A 24,706-nucleotide genomic window follows, 5' to 3' on the forward strand; every position below is an offset into this window, starting at 1 on the left:
ACTGCCCCTGTCTGGGGTCCTCCCACGGACGGCGCTGGCCCACTCGTCCAGGCGGGAGGGGAGCAGCGACCGGGTGCTCAGGCGGGCGAGGCAGGGAGGGTCGCCAGCGACGACGGCTGAGGCCAGCCCGGCCCCAGGCAGGTTTGGGGGTGACCGACGGGCCGGCTCGGCCAGGGGAGGAAGGCCTGAGGCCTTGGGGCGACGCGAGGCGCGAGGCCCACAGGCGCCCGTCGGGCCTGTACGCGCTCCCGGGGCCGAGGCCGGGCCGCGCCGTCGGGGCCGCGCAGAGGAGCTCCGGGCCCCGCGGCCGCGGCAGGGGGCGGGGCAAGGGGCGGGGCCTGGGCGCTGGCCCCGGAAGTGCGCTCAGGCCCCGCCCCCGAGTGCGCGGCTGCGCGTCCGGCTCCCGCGGGGAAAGTTGTTTGAGCGGCGCGGGTCACGTGAGCGGAAGATGGCGGCCCCCGGCGGCGGCGGCGGCGGCTCCGCGGTGTCGGTGCTGGCCCCCAACGGCAGGCGCCACACGGTGAAGGTGACGCCGAGCACCGTGCTGCTGCAGGTGCGCCTCCCGTCACCCCAACCCGGGTCCTGGCGCGCGGCCGATCCCCGGCCTCCCAGGCCCCTTCCCGGCGCCCGTCCGCGCGGCCCCGGGCCCGACGTGCTGGCCCGCGCACCCGGAAGCTGCCGCGACGAGCCTCAGTCTGCACTGTCACTCAGATCAGCTTCTGGAGCAGTTTTGTTAAATTAAATAAAAAAATAAGGGGGTATATCGGAGCTCTGTGTGGAGAAGAGGGGGCAGCTGCCGGCAGTGGGGGAACAGTAGCTGAAAGCCGGACAGCGACCTTTCCTCTGCGTTTGGTGGGAGTTTATAGGTGGGCGGGTATCCCCGAGGGTGCAGAGGGAACGTGTCTGTGGTGACAGGCTGTTGGCAGAGGGCGGCAGGGGACCACAGCAGAGCTGTGACAAGGCGGGAGGTTAGGAAGCCATAGCCAGGGAGGGGAGAGCAGGAGTGAACAGATCTGCGGGTGAGGCCGTGGTGCTGCTTAGTGGATGGTCTGCGGCCTGGCCTGGTACTGGGTTTTGTGGGGGCAGAGCCAACCGGCTCATGCAGGAATGGAGTCTGCACCCGTGGCTGGCCTCAGTGGCTCCGGGCCTCTGAACCAAGAGAACTGGCCAGCCGCAGTGGCTCACAGCCCTCTCATCTCGCTCCTAGGTTCTGGAGGACACGTGCCGGCGGCAGGACTTTGACCCCAGTGAATACGATCTGAAGTGAGTCTGCCCCAGCCCTCGGCCTGCGATGTCCACACTGTGCAGCTCTTGAATGTACCGGCTCTGGCATGGCAGGGCCCCGGGGCTCAGGCTTTCAGGAGAATCATGGTTATGCCTCAGGCTGCTTTTCACTTGCTCAATTTCTTTATTGTATTTGTTGAGGATCTGTTATGCCAGTCGAGGTGCCAGGCCCTGGGGGTTTAGTGGTTAGAAAGAGAGAGCTGTTTTCTATCCTCTTAGGGGGTACAGAGAACACATTCTCAAATGGAGCGTTCTCGAGGTACGAGGACCCGAGGTGGCAGCTGCTGTGGGTGCGTGAGTACTTTGGACCACGTTGTCAGGGAAGGCCTCTGCGGAGGAGGCCTGGAAATTGCAGGTGGGTCTGGGAAGGGGGTGAGACCCATGGGGTCGGAGGAAGACAGGGAGGCAAGGCCTTGTGGCCCCCACGGTGAGTTTGGGTTTCATCCTGAACTTGGTAGAAGCTGTACAAGTTTGCTCCCCAGGGGTGGTTGTAACAAATGACTATAAGCTGGGGGCTTCCAACACCAGAAGTGTGCTCTCACAGTTCTGGAGGCCAGGAGTCTGGAATCAAGGTGTCTGCGGGGCCACACTCCCTCTGGAGGCGCCAGGGGGTGTCCTCCCTGCCTCTGTCAGTTCCCAGTGGCTCCTCCTCTTCTCTCTGTGCCTCTGCCATGTGTGGATGCCTGAGATGGGATTTAGGGCCCATGCAGATAACCCAGGACGAGCTCGTCTCGGGAGCCTTGGGTAACTGCACCTGCAGGGACCGTTTTTCCAAATAAAGTCACACTTACAAGCCCCAGTCTTAGGATGTGGGCATCACTCTTTGCAGACAGCCATTCATCCCCCCAGAGTCTCCAGCGCATTTGAGTGACACGTTCCTGGCAGGACTCTGAGGATGAAGAGCTGGTCATGGAGAAAAGGAAGGAAATCCCACCGATGGGGTTGACTCCCTGAAACGCCACAGTGCTTGGGGCTTTTATCCCACGTGCAGCGCTTTCTCTCTGAAAGCAGTGTCTTCCCAGCAGTGTGGCTCTAATGTTGGGGGGCAGTGAGGGGCGCTGCCTGCGCAGCAGGGTCTCCCCACAGAGGAGTTTCTTGGGAAGCATCCGTTGGGGCATCTGGTCTCCACCCCCCCCCCCCCCCCGTCCTGGCCATCAAGTCCCTTGTTGGGGTCCCCTGGCAGGTTCTCGAGTCTCGGAGCTGTGCCGGGCAGGGTCACGCAGCCCCGAGTACCTGCCTGCCTCTTTCCTTTGACCGGCCAGGTCCTCACGAAGGGGCGCGTCATTGGACCGATGAGTGTAAGTTTGAATTAGGTGTCTTGCAACACTGCTGCAGGTTTTCTTGCATCTCCCATTTGTCCACTGTGTAATTTGTTTGAAGTTTGTGGCTGCTGTCAAGGAAGGCAGTGTGGTGGGTCAGTGGGCCTCCCCGCATGGCAGGGCCCCAGCCTGGTGTCAGGGAGACTTTGGCGTCGTCCACTCGCTCGCCCTCCGCTAGACGTGTGTTATTTTGCGGCACTTCCAGCATCGCCGTTTCCAGTCATTGTTGACGACTGGAGTCGCGATCGCCTGTGTCTCAAGTCTCTGTAGGGTCTGTTCACACTGTTGGAAACTGTTCGCTGTTTCCAGCAGTGTCTTGGCCCCTGTGCTGTCAGGCCGACCACTTTGTACGTATCCAGGTTTCACTCTTCTCTCCCCAGCTTTGTAGCTGTTCTCTAAGCTTTTATGAGAAGCAGAGCTCAGTGCCTGACTTTGAGCTGCAGAGTGAGTTCTCGTGGGTCCTGCCAGGGCCCATTTGGGCCACGGCTCCTCGGGAGCTACTGGCAGGAGGTTTTCCTCAGACCCGAGGGGCCCCTCGGATGAGCGGCTGCAGTTCTCGTTGTTCCCGTGGGGTTCCTGGGCACTTGGGGAGTCAGAAGGGCGAGGCCGGGGTTGGGAAGGCGCTGGGGTGGGTGCAGCCCCCCTGTGCTCGGAGACCGGCCCCCCGAGCTGGACAGCACCTGGGCCTCATCACCTACTGCCCCCTTGTCCCTGCTCCTTTGGGAGCAGGCGTTGAGTCCTCGTCAGCCCGTGGCCTGTGTGGGGCCTGGGCTGGATGTCGGGAGCCACGCACTGTGCCCCAGCCCTGCCTTCTTGTGGCCTGGGCCGGCTGCGGGTGCTTTGCAGCGGAGCTTCTGGCCTGTGAAGCAGTGCTGAGCAAGCCTGGCTGGGCTCTCCGGAATAAGGGCCGTCAAGAAAGAGCAGGGGCTGCCCTGGCGTGTCTGGGCCGTGCTGTGGCCCTTGCGGCCCTCTGGCTGCCCTATCCCCAGCCCGCTCCTCTCTCCCTTCTCCACTCTTCAGGTCTCTTCGTCCCCTAGTCGTTTCTGAAACGCACCTCCCCTTCAGCCCAGGGGCTTCCTGATCCTCCCTGCCCGCTGCTCCCTTCCTCTGAGGGCCCAGGCCGGCCTGGCCTCTTGGTGGGGAGACCCTGGGCCCTTCTCGGGTCCTTGGGGACGCTGGGAGCAGATGAGGCCAGAGAGAGCAGTGCGCGTCCGCCTGTGGGTCGCGGCCTTTGCTGCTGGCCGCTGGCGGGACCACAGGGTGGGCCGTTGCAGGGCCGGCACCCTGGCCCTTGGCCCCCTGCTGCTTGTCTTTGGGGCACTGGCAGGAGCAGGAGAGGGGGCAGGCAGCGGCTGCCCCCGGGGCCTAGCCTTGGTGCATGGGGACCCAGGTTTGGAGCCGGCTTGGCTTCGTGTGCTCTCTGTTATCCAGGTCGTGCTTGGGCCTGTCGGCATGTCCCCCGGAGCAGTCTCTCGCCCGGGCAGCCCCTCGCCCAGCCTGAGACTGCGTTGGGCTTCCCCGCCCTCTTGCCCACCTCGTCTCCCCGCAGCCTTGGTGGTGACCAGTGGGCAGGAGCGGCTGGGTGGATGTGCACCCCGATAGCTTGCCCCAGCCTGCACGCTGGCTGAAGGCTGTGTCTGCCCTGCAGGTTTCAGAGGACTGTGCTGGACCTCTCTCTGCAGTGGAGGTTTGCCAACCTGCCCAAGAACGCCAAGCTGGAGATGGTGCCTGCCTCCCGGGCTCGCGAGGGGCCCGAGAACAGGGTAGGTGGCTCTGGGCCGGGCTCTCCCAGCGCCTTCACCGGGCCCTTGGCCCCTGGGACGTTGATCAGGTGAGCAGATGGTGGGGCCGGGGGGCTGGGAGGGGCTGAGGGCCCAGCCTGCTCGCCTCCCTCACCAGTTACCTGCTAGGAAGGAGGCTAAGGCTTTATTCTGGATTTTTTCTTTACGTTTTTAATTTTGAAGTACTTTCAAATTTACAGGATAGTTAGAAAAATAGTACAAACCTGTACAGAGAGCCCGCACATCCCTACCCGCAATGCCTGGATCCACCAATTTTAACATTTTGCCACATTTGTCACATCCATGCCTCTGTCTACCCACTTATCTATCAGTCCGTTTTCTGAACCCCTGAGGGTAAGTTGTGTACTTCTGCTCCTTGAACACTGAGTCCTGCCGGGTCCGTTTCCTAAGACCGAGGATGTCTACTTGTGTAACCACTGCAGGTGCAGTTATCAAGTCCAAGCAGCTTGACCTTGGCCTGAGCTTACGGTCTGTGTCAGTTTTTTCACATGCCCAGTACGATCCCTTTGAGCCTTTCTTCCTCCCTTGCCGGATCCCATGCAGGACCACGTATTGCATTTAGTCGTCACTATCCTCTTAGTTGCTCTTTCTTTCTTCTTCTTTAGTCGTGGGAGCTTCGTTCTGAACCTTTTAGGAGGTGTCTGGGGCTCCCTCCTGGTTGGGGCTTTTGGTCCTGGGCTGGCTGGGAGCTTAGCCCTGAGGCCGTGGCACAGCCCTTCAGTTCTCAGAGGATGCCGGGCCCAGGCCCCCCGACTGCGGCCCCTGGGAGGGGTGACTGGGTGGAGTCCGTCCCCTTGTGCACCCCAGCTGGTCCCTTGTGTCTGCTGTTGTGTGTTCTGGCTACCCAGCAGGGAGAGTGATGCCATCCCCTGTGGAAGAGGCAGGCCCGGGCCCGGGGCATCCGCGAGCTCCCCAGAGCCCTTGGTGGGGCCAGGGGTGGCTCTGCCATGTCTGGCTTTTAGCACCCAGCTTTTTCTGTTTTGACTGGTTCTCAAACTGCCATGTGGCAGGAACCGTGGCTTCTCTCGGGGGCCTCAGCCTGCCGGGAGGGGATTGTTCGGGAGAATCTGTCACACTTTCTCCCAGAGCAAATCCTCCTTTGTTCTGGGTGTCGGGATTGTTGGGGTTTATTGTAAGTGTTCCCTGGAAGAAAGCTGTGAGGCTGAAGTGCCAGGACTGGCTGCTGCCAAAGAGTTGGATGTGAGACCTGGGCATGGGGGCTGGGGAGGGCCTGGCACAGAGCGTGGCCTGGCTGGTGTTCCCTGGAGGAACGGGGCACGGAGAGAATTTCCTTCCTTGAGGGTTATGGACTCGTGCCCCTGTGGTGTGCTTAGGGGCATAATCACTAAAAATAGATCTATGAGTTTATGGGGAAAATCCAGAAAACAATGTGTTAATTGTTTATTGTCGGTAGCAAATTACCCCCAAAATTGGCTGCTTAAGACACCACAAACGTTCATCGTCTCGCACAGAATCTGTGGGTCCTGAATCTGGGAGTGGCTTGGCTGGGGGTGGGGGTCGGGGCCCCTCAGGAGGCTGCCTCAGCTCCTGTCCATGCAGACCCCTCCCCAGGGCAGCGCGAGTGTCCCCACCACCCAACAGCCATCCCCAAGCGAGCCCTCCAGAAGGGACGAGGCGGGAGTGGCCGCGTCTCTCATGGCAGCGTCTCGGGTGCTGCACCCACCACTTCCGCCGTCCTCCGCCCACCAGGAGAGCATTGCTGCGGAGGGGCTCGGGCTCTGTCCTGTGCTGGGGGGGGGTCCCGGCGGGCCGGCCTCACACGCAGGGACACCCGCTGCCAGCATCCCTCTCTGCTCCTGGTCCCCACAGCCTCCCTGCCTGTGGTTGGCTCTTTGCAGGCCACCTCGCAGGGGCAGTCAGTTCCTGCCCTCAGTGACCCTGGGTGACTCCTGGTCCTCGCGGACTGTGCACCTCCCGAGTCTGGGCCAGGAACCCTGAGCGTCCATCTTGGGGGCAGTTTTAGAGGACTGTGCAGGGTCGAATGGGCCATGGGGCGCCCCGTGCTGGTGGGGCTGGGTGGGGTCTTCAAGCAGCAGGCCTGTCCCCGACGGGAGTTCCCTGGCCCCCACGGTGCTGCGGGCCCCCAGGGCTGGGTGCTGTGTCCACATGGGGAGTCGGGGCCCGTGGAGGGGCCCGAGCAGCCTCGTCTGGGCCTTTACCCTTCAGGGGTGTGTGGGCTGCTCGAGAGGGGGTGGGCTGCGGCATGTCCTCCCCTCGTAACAGTTTCCCTGTCGCTGAACCTGAGAAGCCTCCCCGATGCTGCTCCGCGATGGCCACAAGGCCCCCTGACAGTCCCTGGGCCTCAGTCTCTCCTGAGCGCGCACGAGGTCCCAGACGGCCTGGATGGGGTGCATACCTTCCTGACTGCGCCCCGAGAATCGGGCTGTAGCTTTGTGGCTCGGCCCCCAGACGTGGGCCGGGAGAGGACAGCTGCTTCTCTTGCCAGTGAGCTCTGTCTGTTCTTGTCTCTCCAGGTCCGGATTGCTTTGCAGCTGGATGATGGCTCCAGGTTGCAAGATACCTTCTGTTCGGGCCAGACGCTCTGGGAGCTTCTCAGCCACTTTGCACAGACCAGGTGAGCGTACCTGAGCAGGTGGGCGTTGGCGAGCGGGCGGGGCACTGCTGGCTTTGGCTGGGATGCCACTGTGGTCGGGCTGGAACCCGGGGCTCTGTGTGTGGCTGGAGGCACAGTCTGTTGGGCCACAAGGCACCAGGGGCACTGGATTGGCAGCCGGTGCCTGCAGGGACAAGTCTGCTGAGTGCTTCCGACACTCACAGGCTTTCCTGGCTGGCTCCCTGGAAGAGCCAGGACGTGCTTCTGTCCTCCGCAGGGAACCTGAGCCGAGGCACATGAGCTGCGTGTAGGGCAGCGAGGGCCTGGGGCGCCGTCCCGGCTTGTGTTTCCTCTCAGGGGCTTCGTAGTTTGGGGATCTTTGTCGAGGATAGACAGGCCGCAGCGAGTTCTCCGCTGACGAGCCCTGCACGGGTGAAGCTCCTTCTAGCGAGAGTGATTTGTGGGTACGAGGAACGTCTTAACGACAGCTGGCATGTGTCAAGACACTGCCCGCCTGTGCTGGCCTTCGCTGTGGGGTGGGCACCCTTCTCCCCTTGCAGGGGTGTCCGTCGGCAGGATGGAGGGACTTTGGGAGGGTTCTCCCACATGTGCCAGGGACCAGTAATTTGACTTCTTTGGCCTCTGTGTCCCCACGAGGCACCTGGGTGACGTGAGGCTGTGCCGAGTTCCCACAGCTTGTGTGCTCAGCGGACCTAGCTCTGCCTTGGGCACCTGTGGGGTGGCTCCGTGCTGAGCTCTGTTGGTCTTGCCGAAGGGTCCGGAAGGCTCAGGCCACCCAGAGAGGAAAAGCCTCTGCTTGCCTGTTCGCCGGCCAGCGTGGCGTGGGGCTGAGCTGTGGCTCCAGGTGCCTCAGCTGTCTGAGCCCCTGCCTTGGGGAGCTCTCTCGATAGGGCAGCTTTGGCACCCCCCACCCGTGTCCCACGTGCTGGCACGTGCCCAGGGTCTGTTCTCCAGGCCAGGTGGGAGCATGCCGCAGCCGGTCTCGGTGCTCTCCTGGCCTGTGCTCTCCGCCTCGGTGCTGGCGTCAGGAGGGGCCATGGTCCCTCACTCTCAGATGCGGGGCCCTGGAGGGGTGGGCAGAGCTGAGTGGCCTGTGGCCCACCTTCCCAGCTGCAGCAGCGCCCTGTGGAAGGCACGTGGGGCCTTGGCTGTGCTTGGGTTGCCGGGCGTGGTGCTGGGCGGGGATGTGGCAGGGAGCCAAGTCCTGGCCCCGGAGAATGGCTTTCGAAGTGGGTTGCTGGCCGGGGGACAGAGCCGTGAGATAAACTCCGGTCACAGTGAATGCAGAGGGGTGCGTCTGCTCAGGGTGCTGGGGCAGGAGCAGGGGGCATCTGGACTGGCAGGCCGGGGGCCTGGGTCTGGGCCTGGGGTTTTCTGCCGGCTGTGGAGCAGGAACCCCGACGGGAGCCGACTGCAGCGGGCTGGGAAGTGACAGCTTCCAGAGCCCATGGGACGGGCCAACGGTGGAGTGTCAGGGTGAGCAGAGGGGGGCTCCAGAGCTCCGGGCCGGGCCTAGGCATGGAGTGGGAATGGTGTCGCCTTTGCTGGGATGGGGAGGAGGAGAGCGAGGCACCCTGGTGAGGGGTGGGGGGGCCCAGGATGGCGCCCATGGGTGTCTGCTTCCAAGGGATCTGCATGGGGGCTGGGCAGGTGCTCGGTGGAGCTGAGATCCACCTGGTCATGCCTCACGGCCCATAGAAGGCTCTGGTACGGAGGTGTCAGCATTCCTGGGGGGGTGACAAGGTGCTAAGCGGCAGCAGGCCCTGGCCCCCCTGGCCCGTGCTGCTGGTCTGGAGGCTGCTCTCTAGGGAGGCTGAAGCTGGGGGCCCCCTGGACTGGGGGTGCTGCCTGGTCGAGGCTGCTAGTCTGTCCTGCCCCTGATGTGGGGACATGGGGCTCCTCCAGGGCGTGGGGCTCAGGCCTGACAGGAGCAGACAGCCAAGGGCCTTGGACGTGACAGAGAGAGGCCGCAGCCGTGTTGGGGAGCAGGTGGAGAAAAGCTCTCAGAGAAGGAGGAGAGTGCTGGGGTTGGGTCATGCCCCCCAAGGACACATTCTGCCTCAGACTGTGATCCTTGGGAGCTAATTGTCCTTAAACATGGCTGTGAAGACGTGACTTGGCCAAGAGGGGCTCATGCAGAAGCCCGTCTGTGGCTGAGCCTCCCCGGGCAGCGTGGGCCTCGAGGCATGTGACTGAGGCTCCTTGAGGCTGGGAAGTGGATGTGGGGTGGAAGCTGGGAGCCAGTGGGCCCAGAGGGGCCAGTGCAAGGAGAGGGGTGCCAGACACTCCAGACTTGGGGGGACAGACCCCCTCCCGCCCTGCATGCTGGACTTCAGCCTCCAAACTGTGCTGAAGCCCACCTGGCATGTAGAAGCTGAGAGAAAGTTCCTGAAGGAAGAGCGGGCACGATTGCAAAGGGGCATGCGGAGAAAGGATTCCTGGGCCCTGGGAGCTTCCGTAGCAGGTGCGGAGGCCTCGCTGGATGGTGTGTCGTCGCCCTGCCCGGCAGCCCTGGGGCCTGTGCGCTGCCTCTGCAGTGCCTCTGTCGGCAACCTGTCCTCTGGGCTGCGGCCCCCCGTCCTGGCCACGGCCTGCCTGGCGTGCTCGTCTTGGGACGGCCACTGCCACGCTGACCTCATTCGTGGGCCGAAGCCAGTCCTGGTGGCTCCCAGCGCCAGTGGTAGAGGAACCGATGTTAAAACTGTCCCGAATTCTCTTCCGTCAAAGTCTCATCGAAAGGTGAGGAAAGAACAGTGTTTGTAGACGTGAAGCTCCCCCCACCCCCGCCGTCTCAGGGAGCTCCTAACCCTAACCCTAACCCCCACAGCGCAGGGACCAGCCCGGGGCGAGGGCACGTGGGTCCCGTGTCCGGGGGGGGGGGGTCCCCCGGGACCACCCACCCTTCTCAGGCCCTGGGGGGCGCAGGGTGACTGCAGGGCTGGGCCTGGCCGTCAGGGCCACCCGCTGCAGCATCCTGGCCGCTTCACCCTCTGGGGCGCCGGAGCACATGCCCCCCACGACCAGGGGTGAGCCGGGAGGAGCGGCCCCAGCAGCGTGAAGACCCCGGTGGGGCCTCCTGCCGGTTCTGACCTGGGCCTGAGCGCCCTTGTGAGGACAGTTAGCCACGGGTGTCGGGCTGGGCGAGCGTGGAAACTGCAGAAGAGCCCGAGTCCAGGAGGAAGTGCCCGTCTGGTCAGTGCTGCCCAGTGGGAATGCGCGCCCTGTGCAGTCGGGCATGGGTGGCCCCTCGCCACTGAGGCTGGAGATGACGGGGAACTGGCAAAACGGGCGTTGCCCTTGCCTCTGGGGAGGGCTCAGCTGGCACCTGGCACGGTCAGCAGAGGCCTCTTGGGACTGGCTGCCCTGATGAACTGTGCAAAACCTGGTTTTCCTCCAGGACGGAGGAGGACGTGGGGAGGCAGCTCCTGCAGGGGGTCAGGTGTGGCTGGGGGGCCATGCACAGCCCCGTCGGGGAGCACGGGGCGTGTCAGCACAGATGCCTGAGCCCTTCCACCTTGCAGACGGGGGTCAGGTCGTGCAGAGCGGCTCGTACCCCATGAGTATGTCGTAAGCATCTCGTAGAACTTCCTTGCGTCTGCTTGTGAGGACGTTGCGGGGTGTGGTTTCTCTGTCACCATTAGCTCTGGGCTGGTCAGAGCCTGCAGTAGGAGATCTCTGCCCATGCCCGCCACACTCCCTGGGGTAAGTTCTGGACTCAGGAGTGCTGGGCCCAGAGGTGCAGATCCTTCTTGCTTTGTCTCCAGAAGTTCGGACTCAAGCATTTTTGGAGGCCATGTCAGTTGGACACGGAGCAGGGGTCGAATGAGGTCCATGGCAGGTGGCACGCTCAGCCCCAGCCTGCTGGCGAGGAGCCTGGCTCTGCCCTGAGCCCGTCTGCTGGCGACGCAATCCTGGGCTGGGAGGCCCTGAGCCGGGTGCTGGGTGTGGATGGCCATGCTGGCCTCCAGGGGAGGGCCCTGCTCAGGCCTGGACAGAGCCTGTGTGGAGTGGAGGTCCGGAGGCCAGGCTGGCCGGCCACCCCGCTTTTGTCACCTGCTGCAGCGTTCCCTGCGCTGCTTTCTGCTTGAAGTCCACTCGCGAACAGCGCGGCTGTTTTGAAATGTCACGTTGGTAAACCCCACTGCTGTGCAAGCTGCTCTGTCTGGGACCCCCTGAGGGCCGTGATGCCGACCGTTCTGTGTCCAGGGGCTTCCGTGGAGTAGTGCTCGGGGAGGGGCTCCTGTGAGGGTCACTACGCCTGGGGATCGGGACCAGCCCACAGTCACGCTCAGGTTGGGTGTGTGCCCAGCCCTGGAAAGCCCTGGTGGCTGGAGGTGCAGGTGCTGGGACTTCCTGCTCGGAGCTCCTCTCCCGCCCAGCTCTGTCCCCACATGTGCTGGGCTGTCGGGGTGGCCCCTGGGGTTGCAGCTGTGGTGTGCTGTGTGGGCTTGGAGGGCCACCTTTGTGGGATTTGTGGGTTTTCTGGCCGGGGGTGTGGCTGTGCTGCTGAGTTTTCTTGTTGCCTGTGTTTGCACTGGCCCGTCGTGGCCAGACCTGGACAGATGACACGAGTCTGTGGGTGGCAGACGCCTGACTTGCCCGCAGCCCCGAGCAGCGCCTTACGGGAACCAGCCCCGAGGGTGGGGTGGGCGCCGCGTATGGACGGTGGCCTTGTGGGGGGGGTCAGTGTCCGTAAGGCCAGTGGCTCTAAGGGAGGGGCTTCGTGGCCTTCAGCGGGGACAGACCTCACTGGCCTCCCGCGGCCAAGGTGGCGTCTGACGTGAGTGCACCTGTGGAAGCACTGCGCGCTGCCTGCACCTGTGCGTCTCCGCCCGGCGAGCGGCTTCCTGGGGGTCCTCTGAGTCCAGGTGTGCAGAGGCAGATCTGGGGGCACCTGGGGTCCTCGGCAGCCTGGGCCCTGGCTCCTGGAGATGTGGGGGACCCATGGAGAGGCTGCGGGGCATTGGAGCACAGCCATGTGGGAGCCTCGATGGCCAGACCCCTTCCCAAGGGGCCACGCATCACACGGGGCAGGTGCCCAGGTGTCATCCCGCGTGCAGCCAGAGGCGCTGCTGCTTTCTGCTTCCTGTTGGCAGTTTGTGGCTTCCATGCTTGGACCTGGCACCCCAGGGAGGCTCAGGTGGGGTGTGTGTGTGCGTTTGTGACTTTGTGCGGCGGCATCTGGCACGCATACTGTTTCCCAAGTGACGGGGAGAGAGAGGGCGTGGGGTTCCCCGCAGCCTCTTCCTTGTTTCTGTGGCTGTTTCCTGCCCGTTTTGCTCTGTGCCTGTGTCCCCCATCCCAGGGTCTGGGTCTGTGTCCGTGGTGGAGTGACCCCAGGGTGACTGGGCCACTGCTCGGGGCCAGAGCCTCTGTCCTGGGGGTGTTCCCTGTCTCCTGAGCACAGCATTGGGGCCACGGGCCACTCGAAGCCCTGCTGCCCGGGGCTCACTTGTTTTTGGTGACAGTGGCTTTGGGAGCAGTTGGGAGCTTTTGGGGACATCCTGGGCTCCCGAGGCTCCATCATCCTTCCCTGGCCAGGCACAGAGGGGCCAAGGCCACCCAGTGAGGACGCACTGGGGTCTCGGGGCGCCCCCAGCCCTGGTGTTTGTCCTGGGCCTCAGCCCTCCAGCTGGGCCCCCGGAGTCTGGGACTCCTCTCGGGCTGTGACTGCCGGTCTCCCGAGCGGGTCCGGGAGCCTTTTGAGGGTGGCTGCGCGTCAACCCCGCACAGCCCCTCTTTGCTCCCCCGTGCACGTGCATGAGCAGCCAGCGCTTCTCCGTCCTCCGCTTGGCGTGGAGGCCACGGGCCCCGGCTCTGCATCTTTGTGGCGGCCGTGGGGCCTTGTCCGCACTCTCCTCAGCTGCTTGTGCCCGGAGCTTGTGCCCGGGGTGGCCGGGCAGCTGGGGCCTGGGGGGCGCATCCTTCCCTGCCCAGCGGCCCAGCCTGTGCCCTTCCTTCCCTCCCCAGGGAGTGCCTGGAGCAGCTGCGGGAGGGGGCCCCGGCCTGCGTTTACATGCGGGACGAGGTAGGTGAGCCGCCCCGGGCGTGCCCAGTGCCGCCTTCCAACCTGGGAAATTCACTCTTCCTCAGCGCTGCCTTCAAAGCAGCGACCGGGGAGACTTAGGCTCTTTGAAAGCGGCGCGTTTTATGGCAAAGGAAGAAGCAGAGGCCTGGCTCCCACCGCGGGCCGCCCAGAAGCCGCCCTCAGCGCCCCGTTTGTTTTCTCAGCTTCTCCTAGAGCCCAGCAGTCACAAAAGTGGTTTCATTTTAAAAATGTTTGCTTTGCTCTGTGTTTTGATCTTTTTCAAAACGGAGGGCGGCGCTCAGCCGGGCTGGTGCCCCCCACCCCTGTCAGGGCGGGACCCTCCCCGCCGGCCGGCCTCACACAGCCTCTTTGTCCGCAGCCTGGCAGCAGGCCCTCTGCGGGTGGCGCTGTCCCTGGGGGGTCCCTGCCTGGCCCTGCGTGGAGCCACGCCCACCTGGTGACCCCCCCCCCCCCCCGCTGCTGGCCTTGGCCTCTGAGGGTGGGCGAGGGTGGGGGCAGCAGACCTCAGGGGGCCCACTCCTCCTTTAAGGCACCAGGGGAGAGAGCTGGGCAGACGGGGCACCCCCGGGACTGGCCCTGCCCTCCCCGAGCTCAGCCTCCAAGACGTGGTTCTAAGGCTTCCCGGGCCCCCACAGCAGGGTGGACGCCAGAGGGGGTGCAGGCGGGAGGAGTGGTGACCCCGGACCAGGAGAGCAGCGTGGGGGGATGTGACCCGCAGCCAGCCCCAGGTGGCAGGATCCCCCATCTCAGAGCTCTGCGGAGTGAGTGCCGCTGGCCTGCCCTGCCCTTCAGGAGGGTGAGCACGCCCTGCAGGCCAGAGGCTTCCGGGGCCCAGGACTTGGCTTTCAGCCCTGCCCCAGCCAGCTCCAGGGCCCTTGTCTTACAACGCTGAAGCCCAGGGTCTGTCTCTCCTTTCCCAGCCTCCCTCTCTGCCGCAGCCACCAGTCCCTCCACACTGCCCCAGGCGCACTGCCGCGGTTGGCTGGGAGGGACGTGTGGGCCCACCCCTCAAGGCCTGGGGTGGGGTGACCCCTGGGGCCAGCAGGAGTGAGCTGTGCCCCTTCCCCCGGCACCCGCCCCTCGCCCTGGACCCCGCGGCAGGGGGCCCGCCACCCGAGGGCCAAGCCTGCTTTTCCCAGGCGTGTCTCAGCGTCCAGGTGAGGGCACACGTCTCCTGTCCTCTTCACAGGTGACCGGCCAGGCCGCTTTACAGAGGACGACGCTGCAGTCGCTGGGTGTCACCGGGGGCAGCGCCATCATCAGGTCAGAGGGCGCAGCTTCCTGCCGCTCTGGCTTGCTCAGTGGGGGACGTCTCCCTGGGTGGGTGTGCCGCAGCCCAGCTGGTGCGCCTTGCTTCCAGGCTCCATGGCAAGGTGGCGGAAGAGCCGAGGCTGCGAGGTGCTTACAGGGCCTGTGTCCGGTTCGGTTGCCGCAGGGAAGGCCTCGCTCACCTGGGCTCTCCCACCAGGTTTGTCGTGAAGCCCTGCAATGCCGCTGGCCGCCAGGAGCCCGCAGGGCCCGGGAGCAGGGCCCCGGGAAGCCCGGTCCCCTCCGTCTCTGCCAACCAGACACCAGGCCACGCTCAGCTGCCTCTGAGCTCTGGTGGGCTCAGCGGGGGCGACCTGAGCCCCCAGCCCGACGCGGGCCCTGTGGAGACCAGCTGCGCAGATGGCCTCAGCCCCAAGTCAGCGGACACAGTCGCCGAGCCGGGCACAGCGGGGGCCACCCCTGCCCCCTTCGTTCCTTTCTCAGGGGGAGGACAGCGGCTGGGCGGCCCCTCACAGCCTGTGAGGTCTCTGGTGTCACCTTCAGCCAAATTGCTAACATCCCCTAGCCCTGGAGGCCCCTCCAAGCCGAAGAAGTCAAAGCCGGGCCAGGAGGCCCAACAAGCAGCAGAGCCGGTAAGGGGGCCCCTGGGCCTTGGCTATGTCCTCTCTCCTGACCCCACACAGCAGCAGCCGGGGCATCTCCACAGGACTCCAGGCCCTGTGGACCTGGGCCTGACCGGTCCCTGGGCTCCTGTTTTCCTCTGTCTCAGTGGTCTGGGCTCTTGTGGGTCTCAGAGTGGAGCTGTGCCCAGGTAACTCCCCCGCCTCCAGGACAGGATTTCTGCATGTGGTCATTCCCGCGGGCCCGGCCGTCCCAGCTCGGCCCCAGGTGTGAAGGGCAAGGCAGTGGGAGCTTGACCCTTGAGCCCGGTGTCCAGCCTGGTGGCCTCTTGTGGCCAGTGGGTGTTGGGGACGCACACAGTAACCCAAACGTTGCCCTAAGCTGAGCGGAGGTAGAATCTGCTCGCCGCCCAGAAAGCCCACCGTGTGTGTTTGAAAGCCGTGGAAGCGCCTGTCGGCTGCCGTTGAGTTTGCCGGGAGGAGGGGTGCGGTGGTGGCTTGGCGGGCGGGGTCCACGGGCTGCTTGTCTGGCTCTAGGCTCCGTTCAACGTGTGGCCTCTTCCTCTCCAGTCGGCTCTGTTGAGGCTTGACGCGCTGCACACAGTGGTGGCCCCATAAGTGCGGGGGTCAGTGCATTTGGCAAGTGGCGTGTCGTCTCTGCACCCAGGCCCGTCTCTGATTCCTGGCTTGTCAGTCCTTGCAGCCCGGGCATCTGCATCCTAGGCCCCTGCTGTCCCCCCTCCCCTGCCCTCTGCCCCCGTGCTGACCTGGTGTGGGAGGGTCCCCACACTCGCACCACTCTGGGCAGCTTGCAGGTGAGGGGGTGGCCCTGGATGGGAGGTGGCCCATCCCCCACCACATGTGGCCTGGGTGGGCTCTCCAGTCACCCCAGGTGTGTCTCCCCTCCACCACCTGGGCCATTGCATCCTTGGGGGTCAGGCCAGCCCCCCTAGGTCCCAGCTTGGCTGCAGGGGCGTGGCCCGGGCACCCTCAGGGTCAGCCTCCCCCTCCCAAGGCTGGTGGAGAATTTTCTACTCAAGCATCCCTGGGACTTTTTCCAGTTGGGTTTTCAATGAGTCACAGAGCAGAGTTTCCACCGACTTTTTGGGAGCTTGCGGTGTGGCTTGGCATCCTTGCAGTGAGATCTCCCTCTGGGTCCAGCCCAAAGGCTGTGGGCCTTGCCCCCCCGGCCCGGCCAAGCGGGCTCTATCACTCTCCGGCCCACAGGCCCTCCTGCCCACGCAGCGTTCCTGCCCGGGGCCAGCTCATGTCAGTGTGTACACCTGTCAGGGCCGACGGCCGACCCAGAGCCCAGCAGACGAAGAGGCAACCTCAGGCAGGAACGTTGACGTGCCTGGTTTGTCTCTCCCCCAATGCGAGGTGAGCACCTTAAACGGCTGCATCTCGAGGGACCTGCTCCTGCCACGGGACCCACGGGCACTGACCAGGATGCCCCGAGCGAGTGGGTGTTGAGGGAGTTACCATGTGGAATTCTGTATCCAGTCAGACGTTTGGGGTTCGCAGGTGTGCCCTGCGGCCTTTTCACGAGGATCTGGGCCCCAAGCGCTGTTAAGAGCTGAAGGATGTGGTTGTTTTTGTTGATAGATAGTAAAAGCATAATGGGAAAAATGTGGCTTTTTGAACCTTAATATTTTAACGGTCTTTAAGAGTATAATGGTGTGGTGTTAGTTACATTCACAGTTGTAATGCTACCTTCGTCGGCACCTGTTAACTAAATTGTTGTGTCACCCCAGACAGAGGCTGTGTAACATGACAGCACTGCCCTCCCCTTCCCCACCCCACCCCACCCAGCTCCTGGCAGCTTGTTTTCTGGCTTCTGACTCTGTGAATTTGCTTTTCTCGTATGGGTGAAGTCACACAATGTTAGTTCTTCTCCGTCTGGCCTTTTTCACTCCACTTTAAGGCTCAGCCATGCTGTCGCTCTTCCCTTCTTTTTGTAGCTGAATGATATTCTGCTGTTCATCTGTCGGTGCACGCTCGGGTTGCCTCCACATTTTGGCAGTTGTGAATAATGGCACTGTGAGTGTGCCAAATGCCTGTTCAGGTCCCTGCCTTCAATCCTTTTGGGTGTGCACCAGGTGGCGGGATTGCGGGGTGACACGGTGGTTCTGTACTTCACTTCTGAGGAGCCGCCAAACTGTCTCCCGGTGGCTGCATCACCACCGGCACTGAACGAGGCTCCTGTTTCCCCACATCCAGCACTCAATATTTTCCATTTTTAACAGCAGCCGCTCCAGTGGGTGTGAAACGGCATCTCATTGTGGCTTTGATTTGCATTTCCCTGACGCTAATGATGTTGAGCATCTTTTTCATGTGCTTTTTGGCCATTTGTGTATTTATTCTGGAGAAAAGTCCAGTCAAGTCCTTTGCCCATTTTTTTTTTCCAAAGGTAATATGTTTATAACTAGTAAGAAAACTCAAACATTACACAAAGGTATAAAATGGGGAAAAAAGCCTCTTTTCACTTCTTTATCCCACCCCATCCTCTTCCTGCCAAAGCCGGTACTTTTCAACTTTTTTTATGCCTTGGGTCACTTTTGAAATGTGGTGTCTGTGGATCCTTTCACAATAATTTTTTTGTTTGTTTATTTTTTTAATTAAATTCAGTTTTATCGAGATATATTCACATACCATGCAATCATCCGTGGTGTACAAATCAGCTGTTCACAGTACCATCATCTAGTTGTACATTCATCACCCCAATCTATTTTTGAACATTTTCCTTACACCAGAAAGAAACAGAATAAGAATAAAAAATAAAAGTAAAAACACCCAAATCATCCCCCCACCCCACCCTATTTTTCATTTAGTTTTTGTCCCCGTTTTTCTACTCATCCATCCATACACTGGATAAAGGGAGTGCCATCCACAAGGTTTTCACAATCACACTGTCACCCCTTGTAAGCTACATTGTTATACAGTCGTCTTCAAGAGTCAAGGCTACTGGGTTGGAGTTTGATAGTTTCAGGTATTTACTTTTAGCTATTCCAATGCATTAAAACCTAAAAAGGGATATCTATATAGTGCATAAGAGTGCCCACCAGAGTGACCTCTCGACTCCATTTGAAATCTCTCAGCCAATGAAGCTTTATTTTGTTTCATTTTGCTTCCCCCTTTTGGTCGAGAAGATGTTCTCAATCCCACGATGTTGGGTCCAGATTCACCCCTGGGAGTCATATCCAGCATTGCCAGAGAGATTTACACCCCTAGGAGTCAGGTCCCACGTGGTGGGGAGGCTTTGCCTATTTTCTACTTGGGTTGCTTGTCTTTGGGTTGTTAAATTTTGATGAAGTCCAGTTTATCTGTTTTTTTCTCGTTTGTGCTTTTAGTGTCATATCCAATAATCCATACCGAATACAAGATCCTAAGTATTTTTCCCTGTATTTTCTTTGAAGAGTTTTGTGGTTTTAGTTCTTATATTTAGGTTGTTGACCCATTTTGAGTTAATTTTTGTATTTGGTGTGAGTTAGGGCTCCAATTTCATTCTTTAGCATGTGGCTCTCTAGTTTTCCCAGCACCATTTGTTGAAGAGACTGTTCTTTCTCCTTTGGACTTAAGAGGGTGGACTTGGCACCCTTTTCAACAATCAGTTGGTCTTAGTCGAGAGGGTTTCTCTCTTGACTCCCGGTTCTGTTCCGCTGGCCTGTGTCTGTCTGCCTCCGGCCAGTGCCACACCGTTTCCATTGCTGTAGCTTTGTGGTAAGGTTTGAAATCGGATGTGTGACGCCTCCAGCTTTGTTCTTTTTCTAGAAGGTTTCTGCTATCTGGGGCCTCTTGTTCTCCAAGTTCTTACAGCACCGTGTTGTAGTTTTCAGTGTACACGTCTTTCACTTCCTTGGTGAGATGTGGTCTTAGGTATTTTGTTGCTTTAGAAAAGCAGCTCTACTTTTATGTATTTTGTATATTTATGCTCAAGGTAGGGAAACCTAAGATTTTATTTGCTGAAGAGGATTCCCACGCTGGGTAGTCTGTGCTGTGGGGGCCTAAGACGTCGTTTAGTACTTGTTCCAGTTTGCTAATGCCGCTGTTTTGCAAAACACCAGAAATGGATTGGCTTTTATAAGGGGGTTTATTTGGTTATAAAGTTACAGTCTTAAGGCCATACAGTGTCCAAGCTACGGCATCAACAAAGGGTACCTTCACTCGAGAAAGGCCATTGGCGTCTGGAAAACCTGTTAGCTGGGAAGGCACGTGGCTGGCATCTCCTTGCCCCCAGGCTGTGTTTTAAAATGGCTTTCTGTCCTCTCTTAGCTGCAGCTCCTCTTTATGGCTGTCTTCAAAATGTCTCTCTAAGTTGCAGCTCAAAGTGTCCCTCTTGGCTGCAGCACCTCCTTCTGTCTGTGAACACTTTTATAGGACTCCAGTGATTCAATTGTGATCTCCCCTGGATGGGTGGGGTAACACCTCCATGGAAAATATCCAATCATAGGTCTTGCCCACAGTTGATTGAGTCACGTCTCCATGGAAACACTCAATCAAAGGATTCTGACCTAATCAACACTAATACATTTGCTCCCACAAGATTCCATCAAAGAACATGGCGTTTTGGGGGACATAGTACATCCAAACTGGCTCAGTACCTCCAGTTTGCTAATGCTGCCATCACGTAAAATACCAGAAATGGATTGACTTTATAAAGGGGGCTTATTTGGTTACAAAGTTACACTCTTAAGGCCATAAAGTGTTCAAGGTAAGGCATCTACAATAGGGTACCTTCACTGGAGGATGGCCAGTGGCACCCAGAAAACCTCTGTTAGCTGGGAAGGCACGTGGCTGGCGTCCACTTGCTCCCAGGTTGCGTTTCAAAATGGCTTTCTCCAAAATGTCTCTCAACAGCTGTCTTCAAAATGTCTCTCTTGGCTGTAGCCAGTGTCAGGGGTCCACAACTCCGAGCATCTCTGAGCTAAGCCAGCTAGCATCTGGGTCTGTGCCAGTGGTTTTATAGGGCCCCAGTGATTAAATCATGACTTGTGCTGAATGGGCGGGGCCACACCTACATGGAAATAATTCAGTGAAGAGTTATCACCTACGTTTGGGTGGGTTACAGTATCTCAAGGTTACACAGGTATTTTCTGGCATTTTCTTTGATTAGCTTTATGGCTTTTTCACTACTTGGTCTCTGATCCCCTTTGTTGGTGGAGTGGGAAGGCTCTGGCTTATTTCTCCCCGAGGGTGAGCCGGTTTTCCAGCAGCAGCTCTAGAAGCAAGGGCCTCCCTTCTGGGCCCCCGTGGCCCCACCCCCTGCCACTGGCCCCACCCCTACCCCCACCCCATGGCATTGGCTCTGCCCTCACCCCAGCCCATGGCCCCGCCCACTGGCCCCACCCCATGGCTGTGGCTCTGCCCTCACTCCAGCCCATGGCCCCGCCCCTGTCTCCACCCCATGGCTGTCTCTGCCCTCACCCCAGCCCATGGCCCCACCCCTACCCCCACCCCATGGCATTGGCTCTGCCCTCACCCCAGCCCATGGCCCCGCCCACTGGCCCCACCCCATGGCTGTGGCTCTGCCCTCACCCCAGCCCGTGGCCCCGCCCCTGGCTCCACCCCATGGCTGTGGCTATGCCCTCACCCCAGCCCATGGCCCCGCCCCTGGCTCCACCCCATGGCATTGGCTCTGCCCTCACCCCAGCCCATGGCCCCGCCCACTGGCCCCACCCCATGGCTGTGGCTCTGCCCTCACCCCAGCCCATGGCCCCGCCCACTGGCCCCACCCCATGGCTGTGGCTCTGCCCTCACCCCAGCCCGTGGCCCCGCCCCCTACCCCTGGCTGTGCCCCTGGCTCCTCTGGTGGTCTGGTCTCCCATGCTGTCCCCATGCAGGTGCCTTCTGTGGCTCCACTGCTGCTGGAGCATGTCTCCTCTCTGTCCTTCGTTTTAAATGGTGATGTGGCCATTTTCAAATTCTTACTTTTCTAAATAGATTGTGGCGTGTTTGCCAAGTTCCTCAGAACCCTCCTGTGCATTCCGCAGAACCGCGCTGAAGGTACGGATCCCTTCCGGGGCAGCCAGGGCTTCACGCTGCCCGTTCCCGTTGTGGGCTTGGCGTCTCCTGCCACCTGGTCAGGTTTTCTCCTACACTGTACGTGTCTTTCAGCGTAGCAGTCTATTGTTTTGTCTCCATGAAGGTCCCGCGTGTGCTTTGCTAGGTGCCCCCGTGGGTGCTGGGGTGGGTTCTGCGGTGTGTCACGTTGCGGCGGTCCCTGCGGCTCAGGCGGCTGCTGTTGGTTTCGTGCCTAACACCCTGGCCCACTCCTTTGAGAGTTGCAGGCATCTGCTTGTTTTCCTTCGGGGTTTCTGAACAGGGGGCGGCACGTGCAAAGAGCAGTGCTTTTGTCTGTCGCTTTCTGTCCTTCTGTCTTTCATTTCTGTCTCCTGTTGTGCCGCAGAGACTGGGTCTCCAGTTCATGGCAAACGGTAGCAACCTCAGGACTTGCCTGCCCTGATTGTCATCCTAAAGGGATAGTCCACAGTTTCTCAGTTCAGGGTGAGAAAAAATGTTTATTGAGTTAAGAGAGTTTTGTTGTGTCCCTAATCTTCTGAGAAAGTTTTAACTTGAGGATGTGTAGAACGTTACAAAACGCTTCTGCTGCATCGAGATAATTATACGCATTTATTTTCCTCTTTCAGTTTATCGATATCGGGAATGTTTTTTGATCACTTTCCCCACATTAAGCCATCTTTGCCCTCTAGGGAGCCGTCTGGGTGGCGGGGATGTGTTTCTTTTTATCTCACTGCTGGTCTTGGGTAACCCTTTATTTTGGATTTTGGTGTCTGCGTCCACAGTGAGACTGGACACGTTTTCCTGCCCTGTCTTTATCCAGCTTTGGGGTCTGTTTTACTCTCGTATAAAACAAGGTTGACAATGTGTCTCCTTTTCTCGTATTCCGGGAGTGGTGCTCTGGCCCCTTCCCAGCAGGTATGGCCACCTGCTGCCCGGCCCGGTGGCCTCTGGGACGCCTTCCTCTGCCAGTGGCCCTGGCTGCCTTGCTCAGGCCTCACCTGCCCGGGCCCCCAGTGCCCTCGAGTGACTCGCATGTGCGAAGACATGTGACAGTGCTTTGGGCTGGCTCCGGGCACGTGGTGGGGCCCAGCCAGCGTGGGCGTTTTGTCCTAGAGAGATCTCAAAACCAGTGGGCTGGAGTTGTACCCACGCAAGAGGATTCCTGCGTTCCCTGGGCCTCCCGGGGCTGTGTTCTGGGTGAAATGTTTTGGGGGTGCAGGAGGACTCGGTTTCCTGTGTGTTGGGAGGAGGGGCCGGGCGCCACGCTCTCCTTTGTGGCGTGGGTTCGTGGCCTGGCCTGGGCTCCCTGAGTGGCCTTCAGGACCTCGGCCTGCGCTCCCCAATCATCTGCCGTGTCATGGGGGTGGCCAAGGGCTCCCCTCTGCGTGGGCCCTCTGCTGCCCGCTGCTTCCCAGGGTGTGGCTGGGTCCTGGCCGGGGCCCCGCTTGCTCCCACCCTTCCCTGGCACCCCTCCGGCTGGCAGCGGGGCCTTCTCTGAGCCCCTTGGCTCCGACGCCTCCGGCCACTTCCATCGCCGTGTCCTCCAAAGAAGAGCTGCCACCCTCCAGTCCCCGGGGCCGCAGCTTGGCTGCCCCCGCCTCACCTCCCGCTCGCCGCGGCATTCCCGGTTTGGACTGTCGGGGTGGGGGCAAAGCAGAGGGGTGAGGCTGGCGAGCAGGGGGCAGTGTGTACCCCGGGGTGCCCTGACGAGGGCCTGCTGCCACCCTGGTCCCCACCTCCTGGCCACTGCCCTTAGAGCACCCAACAGCTCGTCTCCCCTGGGTGGGAAATGGCCTCTCACACTGGTCGCTTCCGCCGTGGTGCTGCTTCCCCTGCCAGGGATTCTCTGTGCAGGGCACTCTCGTTTCCTGAGGGGTTTTAGCTTTTACGAGACCATCTCCTTTTTACATCTCTGCGTCCTCCCTGCTCCGGTTTAGCATTGAAGTGTCCGCATTCGCTGTGCGGTGGGAAGGGCCATGGCCAGCGGAGTGGCCGACCCCATCCCGAAGCCTCCAGGCCGCAGACGCGGGGGGCAGGGCCAGTCCCCTCAGGGCCCCGGGGAAGGGGGCCCGGCCAGCGGGGGGCGGGGCACAGAGGTGGTCCAGGGCCCACCTCCTTGTGTGTCCACATGTCAGACCTGTGAGCACGTGGTCGTTGTTGCTAAAGTCACTGGACAGCAAGTGTGCGGACAGGTCCTTGAGTCAGGTGGGGACGCTTGGGTGACGGGGCCCCCAGCAGCGGCATCCCGAGCCCGAGTGCACTGTCTTCCATGCAGCTCCCATCTCAGGGCATCTCTGCCTCTTGGGGACCCCCGCTGGCTTCCTCCAGGGCCATATCACCCAGACCCTCCCTGGGCCCTGCCGTCTCTGTCCTCCCCCCAAAGGTGCAGGGAGGAGAGTGCCCCGGGCTCCCCTTGGCCCCAGAATCTTCGGCTGTGCCCTGGGGTCCTGCTGGTGGCTCCTCGGGTTGTGTCCTGGTGGGCCGTCCCTGTCCAGGGGGAGGACCCCAGGCAGGAGGGGAAGGGACCATGCCCCGCCCACTGCCAGCCTTTGATCTGGGGGTCCACGGCTGATTGATTGTGGAGCGCCCCACCCCGCCTGCCCCTCTTGTCGCCGACTCACCCCCCCAAGGGGCCGCTGGCCACACGGCATCTGCTTTGTGTCCCTCTCAGTCCCGCGGGGCAGGGCAGAAGGGAACAAAACAAAACCTTTTGGGGGAACTTCAAAGGTACTCTTTCGTAATCAAAAGAAGTTTCCAAGTTTCCCATTAATGTTTTGCCTGTGTGTGGTTTTCGGATTTAAATAGAGAGTCAGAAGAAAGAGACAGGATAAAATACAGGCAGGTCCTCGGTGGAGGCCGGGATGGTTTACAGACCCCGCTGCCTGCCTTTGATGTCGGAGCATTAATTATTAGAAGGAAGCTTTGCTGGCAATCAGAGCTCCGGCTCGGGGAGAGGCTGGGGCTGCCCGTGCCCCCCGGCCCTGCGTTTGAAGTTGTCGCCTGGCCCAGCGGCCGCCCTGAGCCTTCCCGTCCCCGCTCCGTGTGCCCTTCCCCCCACCGCAGCCTGGGGACCACAGAGCCGGGCAACAGGGCCAGACGGGGGCCCCTGGGCGGTGGTGTCGAGTGTCCTGGCCTCCAGCCCGTTTCTCTGGGTCCCAGGACGAACTGGCTTTCGGGGATGTTGTGGCATCCAGTGCCGACCCTGGGCCCATGGTCTTGGTAGGGGGGACGGTGCGGGGGGCTCCACACCCAGCTCGAGCCGAGGTCTGGAGACATGTTGGCCACACAAGGACACCTTGGCCTGCGGGAGCCGCCAGCGCATCTGGGGTGGGGGCCAGGGAGCGGAGGTGGGGTGTTCTCCCAGCTGGTGATGCAGTGGGGAACCTCCATGGGGCATCTCCACGGCTGCGTGTCCTGCTAGCTGGCGGGGCGGCCAGGCAGCCCAGGATGTGGGGGTGATGCCCCGGGCAGGACCTGTTGCCACCGGCAGATTCTCGGCCTTTTGCTGGTTTCAGAGTGAGGGGTCTTGGAGGGGAGCGGCCGGGGCCCGGGGCCCAGAAGCATCCCACCTGCAGCCGAGCCGGGTGCTGGAAGCCGACATTGTGCCCGGGGACCCCGGCCAGCTGTGCACTGAGGTCCTCGGGTTTGGCGCGGCTCCGTTCGCGGTGATTCACTCGGGCCGGAGCCCTCAGGGAGACGATGAGCTCCTCTTGCCAGAAACAGTCGTCCAAGGTCAGCCGGCTCAG

General features: G+C 61.2%; 1 protein-coding gene across 7 annotated transcripts in view; it reads left to right on the forward strand.

Moving 5' to 3' along the window:
- The first annotated feature begins 410 nt into the window (after window positions 1–410).
- Window positions 411–24,706, forward strand: part of ASPSCR1 (ASPSCR1 tether for SLC2A4, UBX domain containing) — a 32,736-nt gene continuing 8,440 nt past the window's right edge. For 2 of the 7 annotated variants that reach the window (XR_005212878.1, XM_037810666.1), the window contains exons 1-7: window positions 411–553; window positions 1,208–1,263; window positions 4,252–4,366; window positions 6,901–7,001; window positions 12,972–13,029; window positions 14,240–14,313; window positions 14,519–14,951. Coding sequence is in view for 2 of the 7 variants with exons in the window: in XM_037810666.1 (XP_037666594.1) it covers window positions 449–553; window positions 1,208–1,263; window positions 4,252–4,366; window positions 6,901–7,001; window positions 12,972–13,029; window positions 14,240–14,313; window positions 14,519–14,951 (942 nt within the window). In the remaining 5 variants the exon portion in view is untranslated. Of the gene's footprint in view, window positions 554–1,207; window positions 1,264–4,251; window positions 4,435–6,900; window positions 7,002–12,971; window positions 13,030–14,239; window positions 14,314–14,518; window positions 14,952–16,166; window positions 16,320–24,706 lie in introns of all 7 variants that reach the window. The other 5 variants (XR_005212875.1, XM_037810665.1, XR_005212876.1 and 2 more) reach the window with 4 other exon arrangements.

This window comes from Choloepus didactylus, chromosome 18 (genome assembly GCF_015220235.1).
Source record: "Choloepus didactylus isolate mChoDid1 chromosome 18, mChoDid1.pri, whole genome shotgun sequence".
Classification (NCBI taxonomy): domain Eukaryota; kingdom Metazoa; phylum Chordata; class Mammalia; order Pilosa; family Megalonychidae; genus Choloepus; species Choloepus didactylus.